This window comes from Leptosomus discolor, chromosome 15 (assembly GCF_034619465.1).
Source record: "Leptosomus discolor isolate bLepDis1 chromosome 15, bLepDis1.hap2, whole genome shotgun sequence".
Classification (NCBI taxonomy): domain Eukaryota; kingdom Metazoa; phylum Chordata; class Aves; order Leptosomiformes; family Leptosomidae; genus Leptosomus; species Leptosomus discolor.
In genome coordinates this window covers 18,716,004-18,743,455 of record NC_141405.1, presented here as the reverse complement: position 1 = coordinate 18,743,455, position 27,452 = coordinate 18,716,004, and the positions used below count along the sequence as shown (strand labels likewise).

At 44.9% G+C, this 27,452-nt stretch overlaps 1 protein-coding gene across 1 annotated transcript; it reads right to left on the bottom strand.

The window, feature by feature from the left end:
• LOC104341709 (myosin-3) lies at window positions 1-27,452 on the bottom strand. The gene is made up of 39 exons (XM_086473789.1): window positions 27,249-27,452; window positions 24,833-24,976; window positions 24,590-24,746; window positions 23,768-23,795; window positions 23,578-23,686; window positions 22,964-23,056; window positions 22,575-22,638; window positions 22,395-22,493; window positions 20,921-21,024; window positions 20,702-20,840; window positions 20,034-20,152; window positions 19,693-19,842; window positions 19,068-19,238; window positions 18,116-18,425; window positions 17,870-17,946; window positions 16,794-16,881; window positions 16,586-16,703; window positions 14,704-14,827; window positions 14,476-14,612; window positions 14,144-14,399; window positions 13,713-13,955; window positions 13,156-13,332; window positions 12,930-13,075; window positions 12,753-12,843; window positions 10,870-11,259; window positions 10,635-10,761; window positions 8,347-8,465; window positions 7,649-7,845; window positions 7,279-7,462; window positions 6,881-7,046; window positions 6,131-6,255; window positions 5,624-5,932; window positions 5,335-5,538; window positions 5,075-5,200; window positions 3,593-3,763; window positions 3,396-3,500; window positions 3,224-3,319; window positions 2,963-3,100; window positions 1-73 (listed from the first exon to the last, which is right to left on the bottom strand). Exons 1-39 carry the CDS (start codon window positions 27,450-27,452, stop codon window positions 50-52), a joined length of 5,829 nt encoding a protein of 1,942 aa, XP_086329915.1. The 3' UTR covers window positions 1-49.

Sequence of the window (27,452 nt, the reverse complement as noted above, 5' to 3'; positions counted from 1 at the left end):
CCACAGCTAGAAAGATACTTTGTGTAAATTCTGTTATCCCAGAGGAAGCTCATTTTTCATTTCCTAACACCATCTGGAAAAGAGAGACTTTGTTTAGTCCACACATGTCAAGATGAGTCTTTTGGTCCCCAAAATCACCTGTCTCAATGCACCATCCAGGTAGGATGTGTAAGTGGAGCCCAGGTCAATGTAGCAATGTCTGTAACCCTTAAGACCATGCATCATCAAATTTCATGCTGTGTGACTGATGGGTTGAAATGGAGAAATGTTAGCTTGAAATGAATGTTAGCAACGAAATGAAGCACTACTTTACTCTCGCACTGCTTAAACAATTCACACCCCCATCCTCCGGGACAACGAGTGTGCCAGCATTTCCAAAAGTGAATGTAAAGCATGGAAGGGAGTGAAACGATGTATTGTTCCGTAGGATCTATTAAAAGATGTTTTAGGCATTACAATGCTTAATTTTTAGGCCTCCCAGAGCAGAATCATGAACTCGTGCCAGGTGCCCAGGATCCATATACACTGCACAGTATCAGGTACCTCAAAGCAGGATCTAACACTATAACATACTGCAGAGATTGTTGCCCGTAGTATGTTCAACTTGCCTTTACCTGGGAATACCCAATAGCAGATATCAGAAATCTTGCCCCTCTCCGGACTTTCAATTCGAGATTCAGCATTCCCTCTATAAGGTAATCTCATGTCCAGAGACTTTTCTCAGGAACCTGGGCTCAGCCTTCCAAGTGCTTCCCCAGCGATCTTGGCAAGATACCCTGACAAGCACTGAGGAGTCAGTGACGTTTATTGAAGCATGGCATTAAGTGACTCACTGAAAGTTGCACACCAGCCTCTGGCCGAACCAACATTATTTGTTGAGTCTCAGCCCAGAGCCTTCAGCAGAAAGTATGTTCTCCATAGTGTCTCTTATAGAGTTAAATTGCTGTATAAGTAAGAGGATGCTGTGGGTAAGCAGAAGGCAGTCTGGAGCCAAGGTTCTCCGTTTCCTGGATACACGCACTAGTAATTTTTCCAAAACACGGACTGAGGGTATTTCACCTCCAACGACAAGCTGAGCTAGCCTAGTGCGATCAAAAAGGTGTTACAGCTGCTCAGATCACACTAGGAAAAACAGGCTCTAGATCTTGTACCAAACAGTCTTAGGTTGGAGATAGACAACTGCCCAGGAAGTTCATCTAAGGACACAGTGCTGCTGCATATTTCTCAATCAGAATGCTAATTCTGCCTAAGGCTCACAGGAAGGTTGTTTCAGGAATGTTCAGAGTTAGGTTGGCTCTCATTGCTTTCCCTTTATGAGGCAGTTGCTTAAATCTGAAATTAATGTGATTAAACTATCCAGAAGGCTCATGATAGGCACCAGAGCCTGAAATGTCAGTCACAGAATCACAGAATGGTAGGTGTTGGCAGGGACATCTGCAGATCATCTAGTCCAACTCCCCTGCTAAAGCAGGTTCACCTAGAGCAGGTTGCCCAGGACCGTGTTCAGGCAGGTTTTGAGTATCTCCAGAGAAGAACACTCCACAATGTCCCTGGGCAGCCTGTTTCAGTGCTCTGCCACCCTCGGAGTAAAGTTTTTCCTCATAGAATCATAGAATCATTTTGGTTGGAACAGTCCTTCAAGACCATCAAGTCCAACAATTATCCCAACACTGCCAAGCCCACCATTAAACCATGTCCCTAAGCACCACTTCTATACATCTTTTGAACACCTCCAGGGATGGTGACTCCACCACTTCCCTGGGCAGCCTGTTCCAATGTTTGACCACTCTTCCAGTAAAGAAATTTTTCCTAATATCCAGTCTGAATCTCCCCTGGAACAACTTGAGGCCATTTCCTCTTGTCTTGTCATTAGTTACATGGGAGAAGAGACCAACACCGGCCTCACCGTAACCTCCTTTCACGTAGTTGCAGAGAGCAATAAGGTCTCCCCTCAGCCTCCTCTTCCCCAGGCTGAACAACCCCACTTCCCTCAGCCGCTCCTCACAAGACCTGTTCTACAGACCCTTCACCAGCTTCGTTGCCCTTCTCTGGACACACTCCAGCACCTCAATGTCTTACTTATACTGTGGCGCCCAATACTGGACACAGTACTCAAGGTCTCACCAGTGCCGAGCACAGGGGCACGATCCCCTCCCTGCTCCTGCTGGCCACCCCATGGCTGACACAGGCCAGGATGCTGTTGGCCTTCTTGCCCACCTGGGCACACTGCCGGCTCATGTCCAGCCGGCTGTCGACCAGCACCCCCAGGGCCTTTCCCGCCGGGCAGCTCTCCAGCCACTCCTCCCCAGCCTGCAGCGCTGCGTGGGGTTGGTGTGACCCGAGGGCAGGACCCGGCACTTGGCCTTGTTGAGCCTCGTACAACTGACCTCAGCCCGTCGATCCATCCTGTCCAGGTCCCTCTGCAGAGCCTCTCTACCCTCAAGCAGATGGAACTTCCTGGGTTCCAGTTTCTTTGAAGAGACCTTCAAAGATCATCTAGTCCAAGCCCCCTGCCATGGACAGGGACATCTTTCACTAGATCAGGTTGCCCAAAGCCCCATCCAACCTGAGCTTGAACACTTCCAGTGCTGCAGTATCCACAACTTCTCTGGGCAACCTGTTCCAGTGTCTCACCACCCTCATCATAAAATATTTCTTCCTTATGTACAACCTGCTCTCTTTCAATTTAAAACCATCACCTCTCTACAGACCCTGGTAAAAAGTCTTTCTCTGTCCTTTTTATAATCACCCTTCATGTATTGAAAGGCCAGAATAAGGTCTCCTAGGAACCTTCTCTTCTCCAGGCTGAACAACCCCAACTCTCAGCCTTTCTTCATAGCCCCTTCCTTCCAGAACTGCTTTTTCTGAATGATGGCTATACCCACTGGCAAGGCACAGATCTACTGCTTGACTTGAGTAAACAGTACCAACTGCACACCTTCCTCCTGCAATAAAGGCTTACCTTTGTAGAAGGGACTCCTCGGGTTTTAGCTCTGAGCTTGTTTGCTTGACTCTCGGCAATATCTGCCCTTTCCTCAGCCTCTTCTAGTTTATGCTGTGCTCTTCTGAATTTTGAGAGATTAGTATTGGCTTGTTCATCCTGAAATAGTAAAATAAAAGGTACTAAAAACCATCTGGTAATGTGCTGGGGCACAGAGCCAACTTTTAAATTGACAGTCCTAGACAATGGTAAATAAGTATTTGCTTCAGTTTAGTGACTCACAGCTTCCTCAGCTTGTCTTTTGTAGGACTTGATTTTCATCTGCAGTTTATCTACCAGATCTTGTAACCTCATCATGTTCTTCCTGTGTTCTTCATTCTGTGGAAAGGCAATGTGCAATTATACATCCTTGGGAGACAAAATATCAGGAGAATTGCTTTCTATTTACACCCACCTGGAAAGTAAGCTCTTTGACATGCCGTTCGTATTTGTGGATGTTTTTCATAGCCTCTGTGGATTGTTTATGTTCTTCTTCCAGCTCAGCTTCTAACTCTCGGACCTGGTGAATCAATCAACAATTGGCTTGCGCCCTCAGACAGGACACAGAGAAGAAAGGTTTCTTTGACACCCATGTCCAGTGCTGGTACCCACTCTCGCCTCCAGCTTCTGGATTTGCTTCTTGCCCCCCTTCAGCGCCAACTGCTCAGCCTCATCCAGACGGTGCTGCAGGTCCTTCACCGTCTGGTCCAGGTTCTTCTTTATCCTCTCCAGGTGGGCGCTGGTGTCCTGCTCCTTCTTCAGCTCTTCTGCCATCATGGCCGCCTTGGAAGGGAAGTGACACAAGAAACTGGAAGAACGTGAAAGGACAGTGCATGCTGTGTACTGCCTCACCATTTATTCCCGGTTCCTGCTGGCCATTCCTGCCACCACATTTGCTCCTTTGTTTTTTATTGTGACATGACAGTGGCAGAAACATGATAGGAAATAGTAGGAAAAAAGATGGGGAAAAACTCTGCCTTGCTGCACACGCAGTGTTGGAACGACAGAAAGGGTAAACGCTCTGCCCCACGGTATGCTCACTGCTCTGACCTTCACTGACACCCAGGTGCCATGGGGCAGAGCAGGAGCCACGGCAAAGCTCGGGAGCAGGACGCGGTACAGCTGAAAGGCTTCTCGGCATAACACACGTGGAGTGGGACGGACTCTGTGTGCTGTGCCTTAGGGCCTGCCCTGTTATTACCACAACAGCCTAGATGTCCAGTGTTACACAGCAGACGGTAGTTTAAAACAATCTGTGCTATGTAAGACAAAGTTCGGACATATTTTGCTCTCAAATATTTCATTCCTACACGATCAAATTAAGCATTTCGGTGAAATATTGAGTGACATTACTTTAAAAAAAGTAAAATTCAACAAATTGCTTTGGCAGCAAAACACCTGAAAAGGTCTAAATTGAAAAACGTGAAAATAAAATAATGTCACTAGAAATTTTATATGTGTGTATGTGTATAGTTCATTGTAATGCTCTATTTCTGTTTCATAAATTACCTAATTTTTTTTTTTCATTTTCATGAGCAAGTGGAGAAGTTTTCCTTCTATTTTAACTCCAGATAATGTTTTTAAGTGTTAAGATACTGTTTTGATCCTATGCATCAAAAATCATTAGCAGGTTGGGTCCCATGACACACAGCCTACTGCCTGGCTGAGCTTCGCTGGCCTTGCACAGGAGGATATAGACCAATTTTGAATGGAAATACACAATCCTCATTTGAAAGTTCTTAAATAGGATTTTGAAATGATAAATATTTAAATACATTAGACATTTCACTGGTTTCAATACTGCAGGATTTTTTGGTGGTTTACATTTTCATGCAGCACTGGAGAAAGTTATTTGGTTTAGACTGACTAAACGTGGGTTTAGTTCATTATGACGACAACATTCCCAGTAACTCCTCTGTCAACATGACAAGTTCTCTATTGCTCTAATCCTCCTCTGACATGTAGCCTCTCCAACCAGGCCCACAAACTGGTTCTTTGTCCAGCTTGTGACAAGAGTGTTTACACTAACTCCCAGCAGCAATGTCATCGGGAAGCCCTGAAAATTCAAAGAGAAAAATACAGTAACATCCTCACATCGGTGATTGCCTTCTTTGCTCTTTCTTCAGCACTTTTTGCTTCATTAGTAATGCCTTCCATCTCGGTTTGGATTTGTGCCATATCAGTTTCAAGCTTCTTCTTTGTATTAAAAAGGCTGGTATTCTATGAAGGAGAATAAAAGAGGCTTTGAGTATCTGTCTTTGGTGTCTTACACACAGAGATCATGACTTACTGTTCATTCTCACTCTGTGAATCTCTGGACCCCAAAATACGTCTGTCTTAGCAAAGCAAACTACCTGGGTATGGAGGAGCTGCACACGTTCCGTGGCATCCAGAAGCTCCTGCTCAGCCACTTTCCTCGACCGCTCCGTCTGTTCCAGGGCTGCCCGTAGCTCCTCAATTTCAGCCTGCAGCAGGTTGGCTCTGCGCTCCACCATGGCCACCTGCTCCTTCAGGACCTCCTGCGTCCTGACAGCATCGTCCAAGTGCAGCTGTGTGTCCTAAATACAAAGAGCCAATTTTGTCCTAATGAATTTCTCGGCTACTGTGCTTAAAAATAAATCGACCAGAGAGGTAAACCAAGACCTTGAGAACTCCCTGGATGCTGTGCAGGTGTTTCTGTGCCTCGGCAGCCTGGCGGTTGGCATGGCTCAGCTGGACCTCCATTTCATTCAGGTCTCCCTCCATCTTCTTCCTCAGCCTTACGGATTCACTTCTGTTCCTGATCTCAGCATCCAAAACACCCTGCATTGTGTCCACAGTCCTTTGATTGTTCTTTTTTAACTGGCTGATCTCCTCATCTTTCTCAGCAATCCTTCTGTTGATTTCTGATTTAATCTGAGTCAATTCTTGGTTGACACCAAGGATTTTGACCTCTTCATGCTCAAGAGCTGCCTTTAAAAGAAAAAGAAGGAAAAAACCCACAAAAGTAACATTTCAGAGAACATAATCATTGTGACATCACTCAGTGACTTCATACAAACTCCTGACGTTTGTGGCAATCAATCTTGCACACAGCGACTGCCCAGAAGAAGAATAGAAAGCTGTTCAGTCTGCTCTCTACTTGTTCCAGTAATATTTAAACTAACTCACCTCTGCCTCTTCCAGAGCTAAGCGCAGCTCAGATTTTTCTACTTCAGCTTGCTTTTTGGCTTTCTCAAGGTCTCTGATCATTTTGCTGTTTTCAGTTATTTGTTCAGTCAGATCAGCTATTTCCTCTGTGAGATAAGAATGACATCAGCCTGTGGTAGCCAGAGAAGTTGAACTCTATGCTTTCTGATTGCTTTCAACACCTCTTTTGTATACCTGCATATATACACATGTATGCACACACGTACAGGTGTATATGGTTGTGTACGTGTATGTCTCTGTATGTACAGACAGAAAATGGATGCGGCCAACTCCTGCAGGACGACATAAACACAGGGACATCAGTGGGGTTTCATAGCCCACCTTACAGAGAGCCTGGACGAGACCTGCATGTGTTTATGTCTCTGGACAGGCCATCAGGATAACACTACAGGTCTCGTCATTCTATGTGCACAGTGCATCTGTAAAATTCACCTTCACAAGCCGTACAGCCTCTAGAGGGCACCACCTCGATCTTGCATCCATCTGCAGCCATTAATGGAGAGCTAGGACACTTGCTTTATTACCCTAGTCTTTACAAACTTGCTCGACAACGTTTGGTGAGATACTTAAATTCTCCATTAAAATGGAGAGAATAGTAATGACAGAGCCCTGTAACTTAGTGTACCTCCTGCAGACACAAGCACGTTTGTACAGCATGCCTTGTTGTGGTTCGAGTGAACAGCTCGTGGGAAACCAGAGTCAAACACTTACGCCTGAGGGTCTTGTTTTCCCGTTTGATTGTTTCAAGCTGATCTAAGGTTTCCTCATACGCATTTCTCACTTTGAAAAGCTCTGTGTTCAGTGAATGCGATTCTTTAGAGAGAGCTTCCCTCTCCAGCTGGCTTTCCTCATACTTTCCCTTCCATTCTGCCACAACCTGAAAGACACCGTGTTTCATTTCCTGCTAGTACTGAAAATATTACTTTACTTGCAGCTATTTTCTGTACTAGATAAATACCACAGCCTTTGAAAACAGGTCGAATTCCTGTTGCCATGCTCTAGAGGAGATCATAACTGTTAGATTCAACTTGATTTCAGTATTAAGTAGTGGGTATTAGTTTGGCCTGCTAGGAAGGCTAGATTTAAAAGATTCTATGCTCACTTATCACCTTATCAAAGTTCTGCTGTTTCTTGTCAAGGGCAACAGCCAATGCGTTTGCTCTCTCTATGTCCACTGTCAGATCTTCCACCTCCCCCTGCAACTTCAACTTCATCTTCTCCAAGGAGGCGCACTTGGAATTCACAGTCTCCGCCTGCTGCCCTGCTTCCTGGAGACGCTGAGAGAGCTTTTTCCTTAAGAAATACAAATAAAACAAGCAAATTATTAAAAAAATCAGTGTATTATTTACATAACGTAATGAGTACAGAATCAGAAGTATTTTTTTTAATTAAGTGTATATGCAAACCCCGATAAAATAATTTAGGTCAGGCTACATAATGTACGTAAGATCTGGACACTTCATCTCATCTATCACCTACTTGGCCTCCTCCAGCTCCTCCGTGCGCTGAATAGCGTCCGTCTCATATTTGGTTCTCCACTGGGCCACTTCGCTGTTGGCCTTGGACAGGGCACGCTGCAGCTCCCCCTTGGCTTCCTGCTCCTCCTCGTATTGCTCCCGGAGCAAGTCACAGTCATGGCGAGCAGACTGCAAGGCGTGGGCCAGGGCGCTCTTGGCCTAAAAATTACGCATAATATCATGTATTTATGTTAGTTGTGACCCCATGACCTTGCACACTAAACATGTGGTCACTGAAGCTTGGGCAGAAGACAAAGGGCCAGAGGTTTGTAGGTGTTCAGGCAGCTATCTTCAGCTGCAACCAACTTTTCTCAGCCCTACCACTAGAAAAGACGTAAGAGTGATGCTTTCACCTTGGCATATGCTCTAGGTCTCCTTCCCCGCGGCTACAGAAGCAAAAGAAATCACATAGACCATGGCTTTAAAGTTAAAAAATGCATGAAAAAATTCACCAAAAATGGAACGACTTTTAACATGTCAGAGACCCCTTTAGCAAAGCACTTAAACACAGAGCTCATTGCACACATCCTGCCTACCAGCAATTTTGTTGTGTTAGACTGTAGGCAACAATAACTTAGCAGCTTCCAAAAGTGTATTTTAAATGAACTGAGGCCCTGATACATTTTGAAACTTTAGTATGTGCTCCATAGTTAGCGCTACCTTGATCTCTTCCTCTAGCTGCCTTTTAAGTTCTTCTATTTGCTGTGTAATTGCCTGCTTGCTTCTGGACAGTTGCAGTGTGATGGTCTCTTTCTCTTCAAGCTGACGGCTTAGTTCACCTGTGACAAGAGAAGACATGTCTCCAGTAAGGTCCAGATTAAGCATCCTGAAAACATTCATATATAAATAATCAGTAACAGACAAGTGGAATCACATGTTTATCTTATCAGCCTTTACCTTTATGTATATACTTTTACCATTTCCATCGCATATATTTTACCATGTCATCTTTACTCTTAAAGTAATGAGCGTTTAGTAATGAAATCATGAGACAGATATGTCTCCTCCAACACTTATCTATTGTATCTCCTTCAACATTACTCCTATTCTGCTTTAATCATGAGTTTTACTTCATTCAGACTTCCACATACACATGCTTAACCCACAGTTCTCTCACTTTAACTACTTAAGTGCATAGCACTTAGTTACTCTATGGTTTCAAACTTTCCTTTCTCTTTCCTTTCTTGTTTGTTATCCATTCTAAATTTCTTCTATACTGATACTACTGATACCCTTTTTTAGAAGAACATTAGGCAATCCTGTCTCTAAGTCCAGATGCGTCTCTTCAAGTTGTATCACTCTTTCTCACTTATTCTGCATTTCCTTCCCATTCCATTTTACCATACCTTCTACTAAACACTTCAATACTCTCCAACGCTTTGCGTGGGTTCAGTCAGTTTCTTCTGCTTTCCTACCCCTGTTAGCGACCCTTACTTGACTTCTTTCTCTATTCATCCGCTCTGGAAATTTCCTTTTCTCTGCTGTTCATCTGCTGGTGAAGTCTCTGTAAGTCTGTGGTCCTGCTTAGCCCACACAGGGAATTTTCCCTGTTTCTTCCTTTTTTCCTAAACCCACTTTAAAACACTTAGTAATATTCTGTACTAGCTTCACAACTGATTCCAGGTAGGTTTCCCTACTTTTTTCCACACAGGTGCTTGCAATATATAGTCCGGTGCATTCGGGCACCCAGTGCTGCTGCCAGAGGACCAGAGCTACCTGTGCTCCATGAGGACTGGGTAACTGGCACGCGGTATTTTGTCCTGCCCGTATCTCAGTGACTCCCCACCGTCTCCCAACTTACGGATTAATGTTAGCGCTGCCAACGCCATTTTTGCCTTACCTATTGCCTGTTGGGCAATTTGACTTAAGGCAGTCATCGAGGCAGCCATACGATGATCTCTTGGTGCATGCTGTTTAGTAGCAGCAACACCTGGAAGGCCAACCCCAGTTCTTTGCTCAGAAGCAGAGGATCATATTGGCGAGCCAGTGTTTGGTCAGAAAGACCCTCAGGGCCTCCTGTTTTCATCAGGTGGTATGTATAATCCTGTAGTCTTTGCACATGACAGCCACTACCCTCTTGGATGTATCCTCAGTTATAAAACCTGTTGTTGATGATGGCATTTGCCAGCAGCCTTGGGCTGATACGGCAGATCTTGGTTTTCTGAGTTTGGTAATTCTTTTGTATTCATCAGGACCACCAGCCTCCCGAGATTATCAGACTTCGGGAGACTTTCACATGCTTTGCCCTCTTTGGTCTGCTTTTTCCTTGTAACTATATCTGCATCCACATCCAGATGTGCCTACAGAGCTCGTTCACATAAATTCACATAAAAAGGGTTTTCAGGGGAGGTGTAGCCCTATGTCTCAGCTACTAGAACAGTGTATGTCAGCACTCCCTGATCTGCTATCATGTAAAATCCCCAAAATTCAGGTTAGTTTAAGCCAATTCAGTGGCATTTTAATTTGAGATGTCTGACCTTGCAGTCAGCCAGACCAAGGAGCATTCATACTCCTCACTCACACTGTTCCAACAAGTCTACGTAGGAGCAGTGACAGGCTTCATGAAGGTAGCACACACACAGATACTGCAGACACAGTGAACACGGGCACTCTTGGGAGAGAAAGTGCAGTTCTAACAGGTGGCTCAAATCATTTGGGACTGTCCCAAATTCCCAGTCCACCCGCCAAGAATCAGCAAGCTATGTCACATCACCCCGGGAATTACTTATCTAAGCAAATAATGCCTGCAATTGGTATATGAACTTTAAAGGGTCATCTATGAGCTCATTCCCTTTGATTTATTTCTAGTATTGTCTGTGTCTGTACCAATGAGTCTGAAAGTAGAATATGCACCTTGGGAACCAGGTCTCACTCATGATACATGTTAGAGGGTCTCTGCTACTGAAGGGAAAAAATATCCCCTCAGCAGATCTTTGTGCCTTCCTTACCAGACTCTGTCTGGAGCTTGGCTTTTTGTATCATCATCTCATTCATATTTCTCTGGTTTTCCTCGAATTTGGCTTTCATATCTCTCACCTGGTCTTCCAGGGCACGGTACATTTTTTCCAGATTAGCCTGAAAGAAAGCAAGAAAGTGGAATCTGTGTATGTGTGTTTGTATTGCATTAAATTCCCACCAGTCAGAAATATTGCCCATTCAAGTATTTCAGTTATAAAGAAACACCTTGGACTTAGTAATGGTCTCTGTACTACTGGCCAAGTCGTCAATCTCCATCTTCAGCTCGCTCTTCTCCTTCTCCAGCTTCTGCTTCACACGTTGCAGGTTGTCGATCTGCTCCCCCAGCTCCGCTGTGCTGTCCGCATGCTTCTTCCGCAGGGCGGCAGCCGTGGCTTCGTGCTGCAGCGTGGCCTCTTCGAGGTCACGGCGCATCTTCTGAAATTCCGCCTCGCGCTTCTTGTTAAGTTCGGTTTGAGCAGTGGTGGCTCCTCCAGCCTCTTCAAGTCTTTCAGTGATTTCCTCAAGTTCATTAGCCAGCTCATCACAATGCTTCTCTGCTTTTGCCCGCATCGCCTTCTCACTTACAGACTCCTCTTCCAGCTCTGCAACACGGGCCTATTTAACGAGGAAATAGCACATCAGGAATTAATAAGGGAACAGACAATTCAATGCTTAGGTTAACGCATAATTGTCACAGTATAATAGCACGGCCATTGTTCTGGAGACTATAAGCAAATCAAAGTCCCTTTGAATTTTACTGTTTTCCCATTGCAGGCAAAGGCTTAGCAACAGGAAAAGACATATGGATCAACTCATACCACCTTTAGATCACAGCTTTCTGTTGCTGTATTGGGTTTGCATGGTAAGGTTTCAGTAGCGGGGGGGCACAGGGGTGGCTTCTGTGAGAAGTTGCCAGAAGCTTCCCCTATGTCCAATACAGCCAATGCCAGACAGCTCTAAGATAGACCCCCTGCTGGCCAGGGCTGGGCTCATCAGCAATAGTGGCAGCACCTCTTGGATAACCTATTTAAGAATCAGGGGGTGAATCTGTGCAACACCAGCAGCAGTCAGAAGGCGGGAGTGAGAAGCCGTGAGAGAAACAACTCTGCAGACACCAAGGATAATGAATAAGGAAGGGGAGAAGGTACTTGGAGGAGGTGCTCCAGGCGCTGGAGCAGAGATTCCCCTGCAGCCTGTGGTGAAGACCATGGTGAGGAAGGCTGTGCCCCTGCAGCCCATGGAGGGCCACAGTGGAGCAGATACCCATCCACCTGCAGCCCATGGAGGACCCCATGCTGAAGCAGGTGAATGACCAAAGGAGGCCATGACCCTGCGGGAAGCCCACACTGAAGCTGGCTCCTGCCAGAACCTGTGGACCCAGGGAGAGAGGAGCCCATGCTGGAGCCAGTTTGCTGACAGGACTGGTGACCCCACAGGAGACCCACACTAGAGCAGTCTGTTCCTGAAGGACTGCACCCCATGGAAGGGACCCGTGCTGGAGCAGTTCATGAAGAACTGCAACCTGTGGGAAGGACCCACATTGAAGAAGTTCGTGGAGGACTGTCTGCCGTGAGAGGGACCCCACGCTGGAGCAGGGGTAGAGTGTGAGGAGTCCTCCCCTGAGGAGAAAGGAGCGGCAGAAACAACTTGTGATGAACTGACCACAACCTCCATTCCCCATCCACCCGAGCTGCTGCAGGGGAGGAGGCTGAGAAATTGGGAATAAAGTTAAGCCTGAGAAGAAGGGAGGGGTGGGGGGTAGGTGTTTTTTAAGATTTGGTTTTATTTCTCACTATCCTAGTCTGATTTGATTGGTAATAAATTAAGCTAATTTCCCCCAGTCGAGTCTGTTTTGCCTGTGATGGTAATTGCCGAGTGATCTCCCTGCCCTTATCTCGACCCACAAGCCTGTGGTTGTATTTTCTCTCCCCTGACCGGTTAAGGAAGGGGAGTGACGGAGTGGCGTTGGTGGGCACCTGGTATCGAGGTAATTACTGTGACTGTGCCAGAGATTTTATCAGTTACCCACCGTGGACAAGCATTATTCATGCTACTACAGTTCAAACAAGCAAACAGCAATGATGAACTAGTTACATAAAGTCTCTTGCCTGCAATTCTCTGATCTTCTTCTGCAACAGAATACCTGAATTCTGCTGTTCCTCAATTTTATTTTGCATCTGGTTAAATTCAAAGTCTTTCCTGTGAAAGAAATGTTCTTTCAATAAAAAGAAAATATGTCCGGTTAAAAACAAATAGAGAATTTGTCAGATTTTTTTTTCTCATACTTCCTTAATTTTTCATCTAAATGTTGTTTATTGTTCTCCAGATCCACTATGGTTTCCTGGGCAAGTTTCAAGTCTCCCTCAAGCTTTCTCTTTGCTCGTTCAAGATCCATACAAATTTTTCTTTCCTGTTCTAAAGATCCTTCAACCTGTAACATAAACATATATAAAGATGACTAACAGAACAACTGAAGAATCTACCTCTTCTCCTTGTGTGGAACATGCTCACCTGGTTCACTTGTTGCTCCAGCTTGATCCTGGCTTTGGTGAGGGTATTAACTTTGTCCTCCTCAATTTGCAGGTTATCCAGTGCCTGCTGGTGGGCTTCTTGCAGGGCTTTCTTCTCCTTGACTAATTTCACAATTCTCTCATCCAAACCTGTTGTTTCTTCAGTTAGATTTTTAACCTATTTTAAGGCAAAATACTCGAAGGTCACTAATAATTTTGGCTTTTATATAGGCTAGTAATCACACAAAGGCAATAAACTTGTTGCTAGACTACCAAAGAAAGTTAATAAGTTGCATTATATGGTCAAACTATACAATTTCTCTGCTTACATATGAACCCTTCTGAAGTCACAAAGCAACACTGAACTCTCATTTCAACGCATTTTTGTATGCTTATGTATTGGTTTTCCTGCACAATAGAGGTGACCCAATTTGACACCGAGCCCACAGATTTCCTTATACAACATCGTGTTATTGCTCAAGTTGACTGAACTTTTACATCCTATATACAGAGAGAGCAACTACCTTTAAACATGCAAACAGCAGAAATAAAAAGCACCTTGTTTTCAGTGGCATGCTTTTCCTTTTCAGCCCTGGCCAGTGTTAACTCAAGGTCATCAATATCTTTCTTCAGCTCAGAGCATTCATCCTCCAGTTTCCTCTTCTTGGCTGTCAGCTCAGCATTTATCTCCTCTTCATCCTCCAGTTTTTCCATTACCTCCTTTATTCTTGCTTCCAGCTGGAATTTTGCTTTGATAAGCTGGTCACATCTTTCTTCAGCATCAGCCAAATTTTCACTTTCCTTTTTATAGAAAACAAAATGTGTTTCACTGCCACACATTGGAACAGACATTTCCAGAAATCACCTGCTCATCATGCAAGTGGAACATGAAGTAAGAGAATTTCCATTCAGCCCTTTCCTGAACACTCATACAAAACTGATGCAATATGAGGAGTTTTAATGGTTTTAAATGGTTTTAAATTACGTACGGTCTGTACTTGCAGCTGCAGGTCCTTTTTCTCTTGCACCAGAGTCACCAGTTTTTCTTCCAGTTCTTTCCTCTTTGTTTCTGATTTATTCAGTTCTTCTTTTGTTCTCTCAAACTCTTCTTTCATCATGGCCAATTCTTTCTCAGTTTCCACACTTTTTAAGAGGGGTTTTAACTTGAAGTACAACTTCATCCAGGGCCAGTGCTTGACGTTCATGAATGCACGGATATTGTACTGGATGCAGAAGATGGACTCCCTGAAATCAAATTGATCCATCAGTACTACGAAAAAAGCACATCTTTGAGAAACAAGACCTTGCAGAAGACACACACCTTCGGTCTAACATTCTTTTCAGTTCAAGCCTCCTGAGGTATCCCCTGCATAAAGCCTGTGTCTGTGTGATCAGCTGTCCTAAGCAATCATCTCGCATCTCTTCCAGGACACCTAGCAAACCTGCCTTGAAGAACACCTGAGATCAAAGAACAGAGATCAGTCATTGCTGGGCTTATATTTTAATGCAAGGAATGATTTCTCATCATGTGGAAGAATTAAATGTTTACCTTAGTGTGTCCAAATTTGTACTGAGTATGATCTATCTCAATGGAAGACAGCAACTTTTCACATGCCTTCTTGCTATCAATAAATTGTCCTTCTGGAATGACACCAGCATTCAGAAGGCGGTATCTGACAAAACAAAGGAAAAAAGCTTAACCATCAGTATCATTTTAGCGTACAGGATGCTACAAGAACAGCTGTCACTTTGAAGATACAGAGGAAGGCTGAGTCTGCCTCACACCTCCAACCTTAAATAGCAAACCAGCAAGAAGCGGGTCAGTTCAGTAGGTTCCCAGCATGTGTTACAGCCCTCCCTAAGACGGAGGGCATGGACGATCTGTTCTCTGGATCTGAGAGACTCCGCTCATCTGTGTCACAGTCGTGCACACTAAACTAGGGGGGCAGCTCACTGGGTCAGCTGTAAACTCAAAAAAATAATGGATTTTAAGAACAGAGGGACTGCTGCATTTATCTAGTATGACCTCCTCTATAACACAGACACACAGTCCTCCCAGTGCCTTGATCATCCAGCTCCCATCTTGTGATTAATCTAGTACGTAGCTTTTTAAAAAAGAAGTATCAATCTTATTTGAAGCCTGCCAACCTTGAGTGCCCTAGGTAAGCCAGCCACCCTCACAGTAAGAAAGGCATACTTCACTTCTACCTTGACAACATCCTTTTTCAGGCCTCGCCCTTGGACTCTTGCTTTAAGTCTGTCTTTTAGACAACAGGCTCCTGCATATTCAGAAATCCTTACACCTGTATGTTCTCCACACCACAAACAAATCATCTGTTAACATACAGTTTCATGAGCTAAATAGTTTGATTTAAATCTCTCACTGCATTTGAGTTCACATTTATCCTGTAGCTCTTTTCTGAACAATATCCAGCTTCTCACATTCCTCCTGAAGTACATAAACCAGAATTAGACATAGTGTCTAGCAATGGGCTTCCTAATCCTACGTTGAGACATTATTCCACCCCCTATTCTTTTCAGCACACCTCTGTTTACCCATACACAAATCTGCCCACCCACATCATTGCCTTGGGAAGTCTTCTTCAGTTAGTGCCCAAAGCGCCACTTCTACCCTTTTCAATGTCCCTTCTCTCCAGGATACCCTGTTCAGTGCTCTAAGTGTGGTCTCCTTCCTTTGTTCTTAGAGATCTGACCCTACATTTGCCTTTGTTGAAATACAACAAGCAGATGATCCCAGCTGGGTTGTCATAAATTTAGCACACATTTATAAATGTCTTATTTGCATGGCGGTTCCTGGGTTAAAATTGTTTGGTAGTGGGTTTTTTAATCTATAAATTAACGTAGCTAAGGTGCTGTAGAAATGTTAGCATGTAGAAATGTTAGCCCCATACAAAATGAGAGTGACGTGTGGAACTAATTCAGATGTCCTGCTGGAGTCTGTTTTGTTAATGTAGCTGCATTTGCACTCAAGCCTGTAATTTCATCCAAAAAGTGGCATCAGGTTTAACACAATTTCCTTTCAGTAAAACCATTCTAGTTTTTACTAGGAGGAGTGTTGAACATTGTTCAAACTTCTACTAGACAGTGCTTGAATACAGGATGTGGTATAGACCAGTCTCCATATTTTTGCTGAAACGTGTTTGTGTCAAATTTGAGAATTTAAGCAAAGAATAACCAAGCATTCAGATGAGCATGAATGAAGTGAAAATAGGTTTTGGCACATAGTATTCAGCAAGGCATTTGGGAGGGCACTGCCCACACAGACCCTGCTATTAGATATGTCTTCATACTTACCATAGTTGTTAAATATTAAAATACTCTTTTCCTAAGAACTGCATCATTGACTTGTTTAGCAAGACTCCTCTCAGATGAATTTGGCTCAACGCAAACACAAGAATGTTATTACAGACCTTTGTTTAAAATCCCCATATAATATCTTGTTAGGAAATCCTTTCCTGCAGATTCGAATGCCTTCCAGAACACCGTTACATCTCAGCTGGTGCAGAACAAGCTTGTGGTCCATCAGGCCTATGACAGAGCAAGATGGGGCTATATTGATCTTTCTAGCACTGGTCAGAGGTCTTTCTGCCAATTTCTAATCTGTGTTTTATGAATTACCTGGGGTCTTTGTTTCATTGGGAATGATACAACGCACAAAATGAGGATGAGTTGTTCGTAGGTTGGACATCAGCTTATTTAGATTTTCCTGTAAAAAAGATCATTTGCAATCTCTATATCATGTCAAGGCATAATGCAAATATTCTCAGTATGATTTGACTCTAATGAAAAATAAAAATTCAGAAGTTTTTCCTTACTCTTCTAGTGAATATTCTACAATCCTGCATAGGAATCAGCAAAGTAAATAGCTGCTAACAGTGGATACAACTGATAGATTTTCTTCCTGTCTTAAAATGAAAATGTGTCCTCAGTGGTTAGAGGCTAATCATAAGAGCTATCAAACAGGATGAGGATGGAAAGACATGAACAATATTCCAGGATACCAATAGTGGTCTTTCTTGATCAAATAACTCTTGATCAAATGAATGGATGGGTTGATTTGCCGGTTTTATTACTTAGATATATTAGTTATGTATACTTAAAGGAGAATTGAGCCACGAAATCAATGTTTGTCTATGACATCAGAAGTCATCTGCTCTGCAGGATAGTTTTTGTTAGCATTGCATTTCTTCCATCATGAAGTAACGACATACTCTTGAGTATGGCTGCACTCATCCTGCCAGGAGGGGCTGAGCACGTTCCTGGGCGCAAGATACAGGTGTGTCACAGCAGCAAGTGGCTGCAACATGTAATTTGTGTTGTCCACACTGACTGCAAGGCACTGGTTGCCACACAAGGCCCTGTACTCAGAGAGGCACATCCTGGAAGAAGCCAATTAGACAAATATGGGAAGGATGCTGTTAGCACCAAAGGTCAAAGCCAAGACACCCTTTGGGCTGTCTTGAAACTGTGCAACCTGACAAAGTGTATGACTTCCCTTCACCATCACCCCATTGGACCTCACCAGCAAAGCAGAATTCAAAGTAACCTTTACCAGATCCCAAAGGTAACTTTCCACAGCATCATATGGCAACACAGAAAGTGGGAATGGTGACTTAGCGCAGACAGGTCGGACAGGACTGCCTCCTCGGCATTTTCTGCAGCTGGCCCATGGCTGTGCCAGAGAACACACCTACCCGAAAGAGTACAGAGACCGTTTGGAAGGAAGAGCCCTTTTTCTTGGTTCCTTTCTTCTTAATACCACCATCTTCAGCTGGAAAATGAGATGACAGTCCAACTGAGGTACGGCTGTAGACCCCTTTGCCAGCATTATAATTGTGCACCTAATACTTAGAGCACAAATACCGACTCAGCACTGATTCAAGTCAGGTGATGGCTACAGTTGGAAACACCAGAAAGGAGACATAATCCTCTGATCTTACCTTCATCTATGGAAGCAAAGGTGGCATAAAGACTGCATAAAATTTTCATAGATGATTTCTGGTACAGCCCCACAACAGTTTCATTCAGGGGGTCTTTGTTCTTCTCAAGCCAGCCAGTGATGTTGTAGTCCACCGTGCCAGCATAGTGCACCAGGGAGAAGTGGGCCTCAGCCTTGCCTTTGGCAGGCTTGGGCTTCTGGAAGTTGTTGGACTTGCCCAGGTGCTGGTCATAGAGCTTGTTCTTGAAAGAGGTGTCAGTTGCCTTGGGGAACATGCACTCCTCTTCCAGGATGGAGAAGATGCCCATGGGCTGAACAGAAAACAGGTGTTTTCAGATAAGATGAATTCAAGTTATAATAAATGGAGTGAAAGAAATGCTAAAATTTAAGTATTGGAGATATTAAGAGAATTAGCTTGGGAGGTACAGGTAAGCAAGATCTTTTGTGAATGGCTGGCAAGACATATAGAAGCAGCAGATTTTCATAAACAAGGTTTTGAACTACCCAAGACATTGGCTGGAAAACAAAGAAAGCCAAGAAAAAACTGTGCAATAACTTCTCAGAATACATAGCGACTTTTCCTTACCCAGAAGGAGCAAAAAGCAAGCAGACATGAGGCTTTCTAACATTTGAATTTAACCGAGAGGAAAACCTGAGGAGGAACTGATATGCAAAGATAGAAGGCAACGGGGGTAAATATGACAACGAAATATCAGTTTATAGAGATGTAGAAGAAAGAAAGACAGGATAGAGAAATAAAAGAATGTCTTTTTAGAAGGCAGAATACATTTCCAGTCAGTGGATAATTAATCACAACAGTTATGTTTAAAGGAAGGGAGGAGGTAAGGAGACTGGAAGCTTCACAGTGAGACTCTATTGAAGGCACTCAGTGCAAACACTCTCCCCATCCAGATCTGATTTGTGTGACTGCACAAGCTGCGTAAGAAACTCACCTTCTCAATGAGCTCAATGCAGGCAGCCAGGTCCATCCCAAAGTCAATGAACGTCCATTCAATTCCTTCCTTCTTGTACTCCTCCTGCTCCAGCACGAACATGTGGTGGTTGAAGAACTGTTGCAGTTTCTCGTTGGTGAAGTTGATGCAGAGCTGCTCAAAGCTGTTGAACTGATATTTGAGTAAATGTGTTAATACTGTTAAACTGACTCCAATCAATTTATTCTGTAGAGATGTCAAGGCAAGGTCAGCCAGTCTACCCCTAAAGGGTTTCAGTAACAGTGCAAAGGATATAACATGGGTGGTCCAGGCTCACAGAGAAGTTGTGCTATGCGGCACATGGTTGATGTAGCCTGAATTGGTGATCGTTTTGGGTGACCTTAATGCCACTAAATATAGATTCTGTGGGGAGGGAGACAACATCTTCACGGCTATGCCTCTGCTGTTTCTTTTCTCTTACAAAGTGGGTGATGGGTCTGCAAAGGCAGAGGCAGTTTCAGAGATATTTGCCCTATTCTTGAGGGCTGCATTGGGGTGAGGAGGAGGAAAGGTCAGAAAAGTCAAACAAAAGGAAAAAAGCATTTCAAGACAGCCAGAAGTCTGAGAGTACTATGTAAAACCAAACCTCAAAAATCTCGAAGCCAGCAATGTCCAAGACCCCAATGAAGTGCTGTCTGGGCAGCTTTGTATCCAGTTGTTGGTTGACACGTATCACCATCCACAGGAAGAGTTTTTCATAGACTGACTTGGAAATGGCATTCACTGCCTGGTGCACCTGCAAGGGAGGTGGTTCACAGAGCTTGTCAGGGCACTGCTAGTGCATCACCGGAATAAAACACCCTTCCACACGCACAGATACTGTCAGCCCACAAAGGTCAGTAATAGGCCTGACCATCTGCAGCTGTGACCTGCACCCGCTCCTGCCTCTGAGGGAGAGGATGGTCCCTGCTGCTCCCTGACACTCACCTGATCCACTGTTTGGCCCTTCATGACATATTCATTTCCCACTCTCACCCGGGGATAGCACAAAGCTTTCAGCAAGTCTGCTGAGTTCAGGCCCATCAGGTATGCTGCTTTGTCAGCCTCTGTAAAACAAAAACAAACCAAAAAAAAGCCAAAAGACTGACTTCTTAGCTGGGACAGGCATAATGCATTAGAGCCAGCCAGAGTTCACTCTGAAACCTGGCAAACTGATTGGCTTTATCCTATCCACAAAGCTTGACCAACGTTCTCATTTACATTTCCAAACAGCCTTGTAGGGCTGGTCCTCATGATTGAGTGGCTATGGCAGCTAGCGGTAAAACCAGTGAGTGCATTAGTGGTGGGACAACAGCGTTTTCCCTTCAAACCACTTCTCCACAACGTCACCCAAGCAGAACAAATCTGGATGTGTGACCAGAAACTGGCAAACGCTACAGTAATGTGTCCCAGACACAAGGTCCTTCAGCGGAGCCATCAGGAAAAAGTGGATGCAGAAAGTGTCTCTACAGGAGATGGTAAGTTGACGGTTGAATCTCCTTTTTATGTTCATCAAGGAACAACTACTTCTTATCCTGGATAACCTCTTGCATTCCTAGGGAAAAATGGTATGAAAACACTTGGTAATACGTCTCTCCAAGCCATGAAGGTATTACCTTCTGTGCCATCTGGCTCTGCCTGCTCCTCACGTGGTTTCTGCTTGAACTTCATGTTCCCATAGTGCAGGATTGCCCCTGTCAGTTTGTAAATTCCCATTCTCTCGTCGGGGCTGAAGCCCAAAATGTCAATGGCTGCCTGCACACCAGATAAATCAGCTGATTATAACGGTGGCGATGGCAAAAGTGATACTGTCTCTCCTTGCTAAAAGTACTCACATCTGTGGCAACAAGCTCCTCCTGGTCATTGATGCTGGCCACAGAAATCTCCCCTTGGCTGATGAAGGGGTAGTTGTACGGGTTGGCTGTGATGAGGAGCATCTCTGAAAGGCAAATGAGGGAGTGAGAGCCGGATCCTGGCAGTGAAAATGGAACAACAGCTCAGCAAAGTTTCACAGGCTCTTTCCTTTTGCATCCCCAAACTCTTGGTTTTCTATTAAGAGACAAGAAAGACAAAGTCATTCCTTTGCCTTCCACTGGATGAGCAGAAAGTCCTGGGCAGGTTCTCAGTCCTACTGGTTTAATATGCTGTGAACTGGGAGCTGAACATTCAGCACCGTCAGACAAGGAACAAGGGCCATCCAAAGAAACAGCTTTTAAGAAAGAAGATACTTTTAGGTAAGACCCGTACACGCTTATCCTCAGACATGACATAGAGTAATCCATCCTGAATGCCCCCTGCACCCACTGGGGTTGTGTGCTGGTGCACCTAAGTATACAAACATGTGTGTTTATCTCCATCTAACTGAGGCCAAAATCCACAACTCCTTTTCAGTCCTCAATCCTAGGGCAGAGCTAAGAGCAGTGAAGGAACGCAGATGTGCAGCGGGGTTGTGCAGAGTGCAGGACAGAAAGCCCTCCACACATTGAAGATAAATCTGTCTGTGACTTGCGTGGAGATGCAGTCCCCTGGCACACAGCACTCTCTCTGGAGAGTCAGGAGGGCACATAGGGGGAGGATGGACACAGCAGCTCCACCTTGGGAAATGTTCTGTGGGCAGTTGGGAGGGATGGGCAGAGTGGAATGAGGATGAGTGCAGTAGCTGAGTGTGTGGCAAAAGGCTCTGGGACAGATGTGGGTCATGGGTAGGGTATGCCATGGCAGTGGAAGGGGGAAAAGGCTGGTGGGTCTATACTGGAAACAGGGAAGAATTTTTGCCCATACAATGAAAAGTTCAGATAGATAGTTTGTAGACCAAGATATCTGGCTATCCTGCACCCAGGGAATTTCTCACCTCTCTACTGAAGATTATTCACAGAATCTGGCCCATATAAGCTGGAATTTCCACACCAGCAAGAACAGCAAGGTGTGTGGTAGAGTAAATTAGCCATCCTTGCACCTCACCTGCACGCAGTTTACATTAAAACTTACCCAGAGAAGATAAATTGGAGGTGGAGTAACCCTTACTGTGACACTATTATACTACACAGAGATAAAAGTGCTGTGTACAGCTTTGGTAACCCAGTCATCGCTGATGTTGGAATGGGGATGACACACACAAGCACTTGATCAAAGCTTCAGTGCTTCGCACAGCCTGAGGCACGCGCCGAAAGGGGAAGCTGGGTGCTTGTGACACAGGGTGCTAGGCCAGCAGGTGCCACTGGACCCTCCGTCACTGCGCCGGCGTATTTAGTGAAAAGTTTCCCATATTGATGTTACTGTAAAATGTCACCAGGTGATGGCTGTCCTTACCGAGCAGCTCAGGCTTCTTATTGGAGAGGATCTGGTAGAAGATGTGGTAGCTTCTCTCAGCTTTCAGCTGGAAAGTGACTCTTGACTTTTCCAGCAAGTCTGTAATATGTATGCACACATAAATTTTTCAAGCTCTTCTTTACTTTATAGTAAAGCAGTAAGCCCCCCTCCTTTACTCACAGGTCTCAATGTCACCAGAGGCCAGTTTTCCAGAGGTACCAAAATGAATACGAATGAATTTGCCCTAGCAAGCAGACAAAAGGTGGTGGTCAGTGGAGCATTCTCAGGGTAACATGCCAGAGTGTTTTTCTCTCTTGAATCTCAGTGACGCTGTCTCCAAAGCAGTCTGAATTATCTTAGATGTTCAAAGACAGCTAAAGGGGAGCAGTTTGTTGCAGCCCACGCAGCTATGAGCGTGAAACAGCTGTAAACACATCAGCATCTGACAAACAGCCAAGAAATTTGTCAGCAAGAACATTCCTCCCAGCCCAGTGGATCCCAGTTGCAAGAAACAAACAGGCAAACAGGATTAGAAATGCAGGAGGGCAGAGAAAAACATGACGACTCACAAAGCGCGAGGAATTGTCATTTCTCACGGTCTTGGCATTCCCAAAGGCCTCCAGCAGCGGGTTAGCGCTGATGATTTGATCCTCGAGTGTGCCCTGTGAGAATATTTGAATAATTATTGAAAAATACCATGGGCTATGTGGCAGGAAAAAGTGACTATATTGCGGCTCGCCTGATCACATGCGCAACCACGTGCCCTTCACTTCAGCTGTACGGCATTACTACAGCATCTTCTCAACCACAGCGCCAAGAACCAGCACTGTGTTCACTTTTCTGTTACTCAGAATTCCTCCCATGATCAGAGCTCTCATCTCTCAACCACAGGGACAGACTGGTCCATGTGAAGAAACGGAAGCTTCTGATTCTTCTGGGAACCAGACCTGGTTTCAATCCAGGTGAAGCTACACCTGGACAGTGACAGTAGCAGCTCTGGTGGCTTGTATTTGTTGTGGTCCTAACTGTGTATCAGCCCTGGTCCTACTGCCTTTCGAGAGAGTGGCTGAAGCTAATAAAAGATATTTTATATTTTGAGGTACATGTTTGTCAAGAGTGTTGTCCACAGCCACAAGCTGAAACATCCTGAACTGCCCCTCTGACAAGCCTTTGCTCCTCACACCTTCATCCAGGACTCCTTCTTCTTGGCGAGGTCCCCGCTCGCTGCAATTGTTGCAAAGTACTGGATGACACGCTTCGTGTTCACAGTCTTCCCTGCACCGGATTCTCCGCTGTTGAAAGAAAGCCCAGAGCAAACAATTATCTGCCCACTTTTTGTTGCAGACGAAGTTCAAAGTGACAGATGTACTTACGTGATGAGGATAGACTGATTTTCACGATCTGTCAAAGGGAAAAATAACTGCAGTCAGAGAAGCTGCAGGGAAAAGTGCTGGTTCTCAGGTAACCTGTGACCTAGTGCCTATTGAAGGGAAAAAAACCCCAAAATCTCTGCAAGCAAAACTGAAAAGATATATAATCTTTTTCTCCTCCTCTCTTCCCCTCCCTGTACTTCACTTTTTGTCTTTTCTCCTCCACCTCTGCTCTATCCTGCTCTCCCCTCCCTGCTTCTGTCTTTACCATTCTTTACCTTTACTACTATTTAATACTGGATAGGACTTGATTCACACTGAAACCATGTATTTGGGTGAAAATATTTCTTCCAGCTCTGCTCTGAACCTACCTGCTGTTGCTGGAAGCCATGTGCTCACGTGCTGACTAGGGACTTACCAGATAGCATGTCCGACCCAACTGCAACTGCCCTTTGTACTGGTTCCTGTTACGGTGTTTAGCTTAGTACTTAGACCAGAAATACAGATAAGGTGCAGTACAACAGCACTGCACTTCAAAAATAAAAAACCTGTTTCAGGAGACAGGGAAAACTGTCTGGAGCTGGTTTTGCATCACCTAGAGATAAAATAGGCACATCTAATTGGACAGTACAGTAGTTGGGAGCCCAAGCAGCTAATCTACAGCATGACACAGAACAAGGAACTGGGGTAGCACTCTGTAAGAGGCAGCAAAGGCAACTGAGTCCAGTAGATCTACCGAACTGGTAGATAAGGAATGGCATTTGGCAGAAGCAGTGTTCCTGACAGTTTGTTTTCTGTGAGTCTGGTCAAAATAGAAAAGCTCACCAGTCAGCATGAACTGATAGGCGTTGTCAGAGATGGAGAAGATGTGTGGAGGGGCCTCCTGGCGCTTCTTGCCTCGGTAGGCCAACACCACCTCCGGGTTGTACACCGGCAGCCACTTGTAGGGGTTGACAGTGACGCAGAAGAGACCCGAGTAGGTCTGCAGGAAAAAAACGGAACAGAAGAGTCACTGAAGCCCATCTCCTGGCAGCTGTACTGTCTCCTTTGCCCGAAGAGGGAACTTACATAGATCATCCAGGAGCTGTAGCGGTCCTTGAGGTTGTAAAGGACAGCAGGTTCATGCAGATGGGTCAACATGGCCACATCCTCGATTCTGTCGAACTTAGGTGGGTTCATGGCATATACATCATCGGGTTTGACAGTAACCATCTATAATTCAGAAAGAAAGCGTTAACCTTGATGCAGCAAATCTTGATGCTCCTTCCACACGTACAAACAGCGACACAAACACAGAGAAGTAATAACATAGAATCATAGAACGGTTTCGGTTGGAAGAGACCTTCAAGATCATGGAGTCCAACCTGTAATCCTATTTTTCTTTTTGTTTAACTGTGTCGAACAAGATACAGCTATTACAGGGCAGACACTGAGGCCAGCCAGGAACTCTACAACACTGGCCAATTTACAGAATGTAAATTTGTTGTCCTGGAATTGCAACAACCACACAGACAGGATTTGTGCTGGACCAGATCTTTCTACACATTATTGCTGCTTCTGAACTTCAGGTCACTGCTCATGGCTGCAATAGCCAGGGGCACAACTGCTGGCCCATCTGCCTTTCAGCCTCCAAGACTCACACGGCACAGTGCCGGAGAGAAGGACACTAACAGCGTAAGCTTCTTCAACAGCAAATCCTCCCGTGGAACAGATTTTTTCTACCCCTGCCTGTTTCCATTCCTAACTAAACGAAGGCTCTAGCTCTACCAAATAGCACCGTCTACTGGGCTCACATCGGGGGTGACTGTCCCGTCACACAGCCAGAGCCTGTGAACACGTGGGGGGGGCAGGGCGCAGACATGCAGGAAAGCAGATGTACACAGATGGCAGCAGCTTCTCTCGGCCACACTGAACCATGAAGGAGGCTGAAAATCCTGCTGGCATTTCTCCAGCTGACTTTTCCCATTGCTTTTGTCCATTGCTTTTATGCTGTAATTTCTCCTCACATGGACTGGTCCAAGCTGACTAGAGCAGTCCAAGGAGGACATAGTGTTACTGCAATCATATTTGTTTCGGAAAGATTGAACACCATTTTGAAGCCCAGGTCCTGACTAGTGGAATGAGCTTGGGCTTCTTTTGAGAAAGAAAGAATTACAGGCACAGTTTTCAAAATCAGCTTTCTGATACGTGTCTCTAAATACCTTCCTAAAGTGTTCAAACGTGACAATTAGGATTCACTGAAAGTCTCCGTATAGAACAAGAGACTGTGCATTAACTGCTCCTCACAGGACATATCCTGGAGTCACTACAGAGGTTTCTAACATAATGCCTGTTCAGTGCTCAGAAGAGGGCAGGAAGCTCTAAAATATTAGGAATTATTAGAAAAGAAAGGGAGAAAAGAGAGTGTAGGATGTGTCTGTCAGTTCACTCACACCTTCATTACTGATCACACCCCTTAGAAAGGATTTAGTTGTACTAGAAATGCTCCAGACAAAGATGGTCACAGGTATGAAACAGCTTTTCTGAGGAGAGAACAACTTAACTGGGATTTGAGGGTGAAAAGGAGACACTTTTGAAGTCTGCAAAGTCAGGAATAGCAAAGAGAACCATGGCCTATCAAGGAAGAATTATTCACTTTCTCGCCTTGTGAAAAAACAAGCTGAAATTACCAGGCTGCATAGTGCAGAGAAAAGGAAGCACTTTACACATACTCGAATTTTAAACTGGGGAAACCTTTCCCACAGGACACTATAGAGGCAAAAAGCTCAAAAGGATGTAAAAAAGCCAGCCCCCAGGAAAGCAGGTCCTTGCACACAGTAGCCTGCTGCAGCCTCTGTTCAGTCACATACCTGTGATCGCTGGAGGCCAGGAGTGAACCAACAGATGACTGCTTTATTCTTTATTTGCCCTCTTAAAAATCTTGTAGCATCTACTGCCCAGATGTTGTTTGAGGTGGTACTTCGGGCTGTTGCAGCTAGTCTTACAAAAGTTGTCAAGACACGAGCTGCTAAGACTTCCAGCGTTTTTGCAAGATTAACACCTTGGAGGCTCCTCTAGGAAACTGTCCGCAGCCAGTGACACTGATAATAATTTCACATGTAAAGGGGACTTTCAAAGCAGCTGCCTGCTCTGCTACCAGGAAGGGAAGGAATTTATCAGTGGATAGGACAGTATTAGATGAGACAGGGTTAAAAGCAGCAGTTGAGGAACACTAGGTCAGGCAAGGCTACAATCCAAGCTGTTTTAGAGCACTGCCTGATCTTTGAAGCCCAAACCAAGAATAATCATCCAATGTATACCTTCAGCCCAGCATCCAGAGCAATACTGGATGTACTGGAGGCTGTGCTGGTCCCAGTCAGAGGGTAGGGCAGGGCAGATTTCTTGCCTGAGCTAGTCTAGTGCTTGCTGTGTTCCTTGCCCTCCCTAGCAGATGTCCTGGGGCCCTCAGCAGGGCAGGGAGGAGAGCCAGGAGGAATGGACTTACTCTGCCGTCCTCTGTCTCAACAGTTATCTTCCCAGCCTGTGCAGCCTTGATCTTCCCTTTGGTGTACACCACCTCGGGGTCGGCCACAAAGCAGTAGGTCTTGGCATCAAATGGCTGGTTCTGGGCTTCTATTCTCTCCTTCTCTGATCTGCGCAGGTACGGTGCAGCCTCACCAAACACCTCCATGTCAGCGTCTCTGCTCAT

Coding starts and splice junctions, on each gene's coding strand:
- LOC104341709 (XM_086473789.1), bottom strand. CDS start 27,452: ATGAGCAGAGACGCTGACATGGAGGTGTTTGGTGAGGCTGCACCGTAC. Junction 7,846..8,346: donor AGCTAGAGGAAGAGATCAAG/GTAGCGCTAACT, acceptor CGTAATTTTTAG/GCCAAGAGCGCCCTGGCCCA. Junction 3,320..3,395: donor TCAAAGAGCTTACTTTCCAG/GTGGGTGTAAAT, acceptor GCCTTTCCACAG/AATGAAGAACACAGGAAGAA.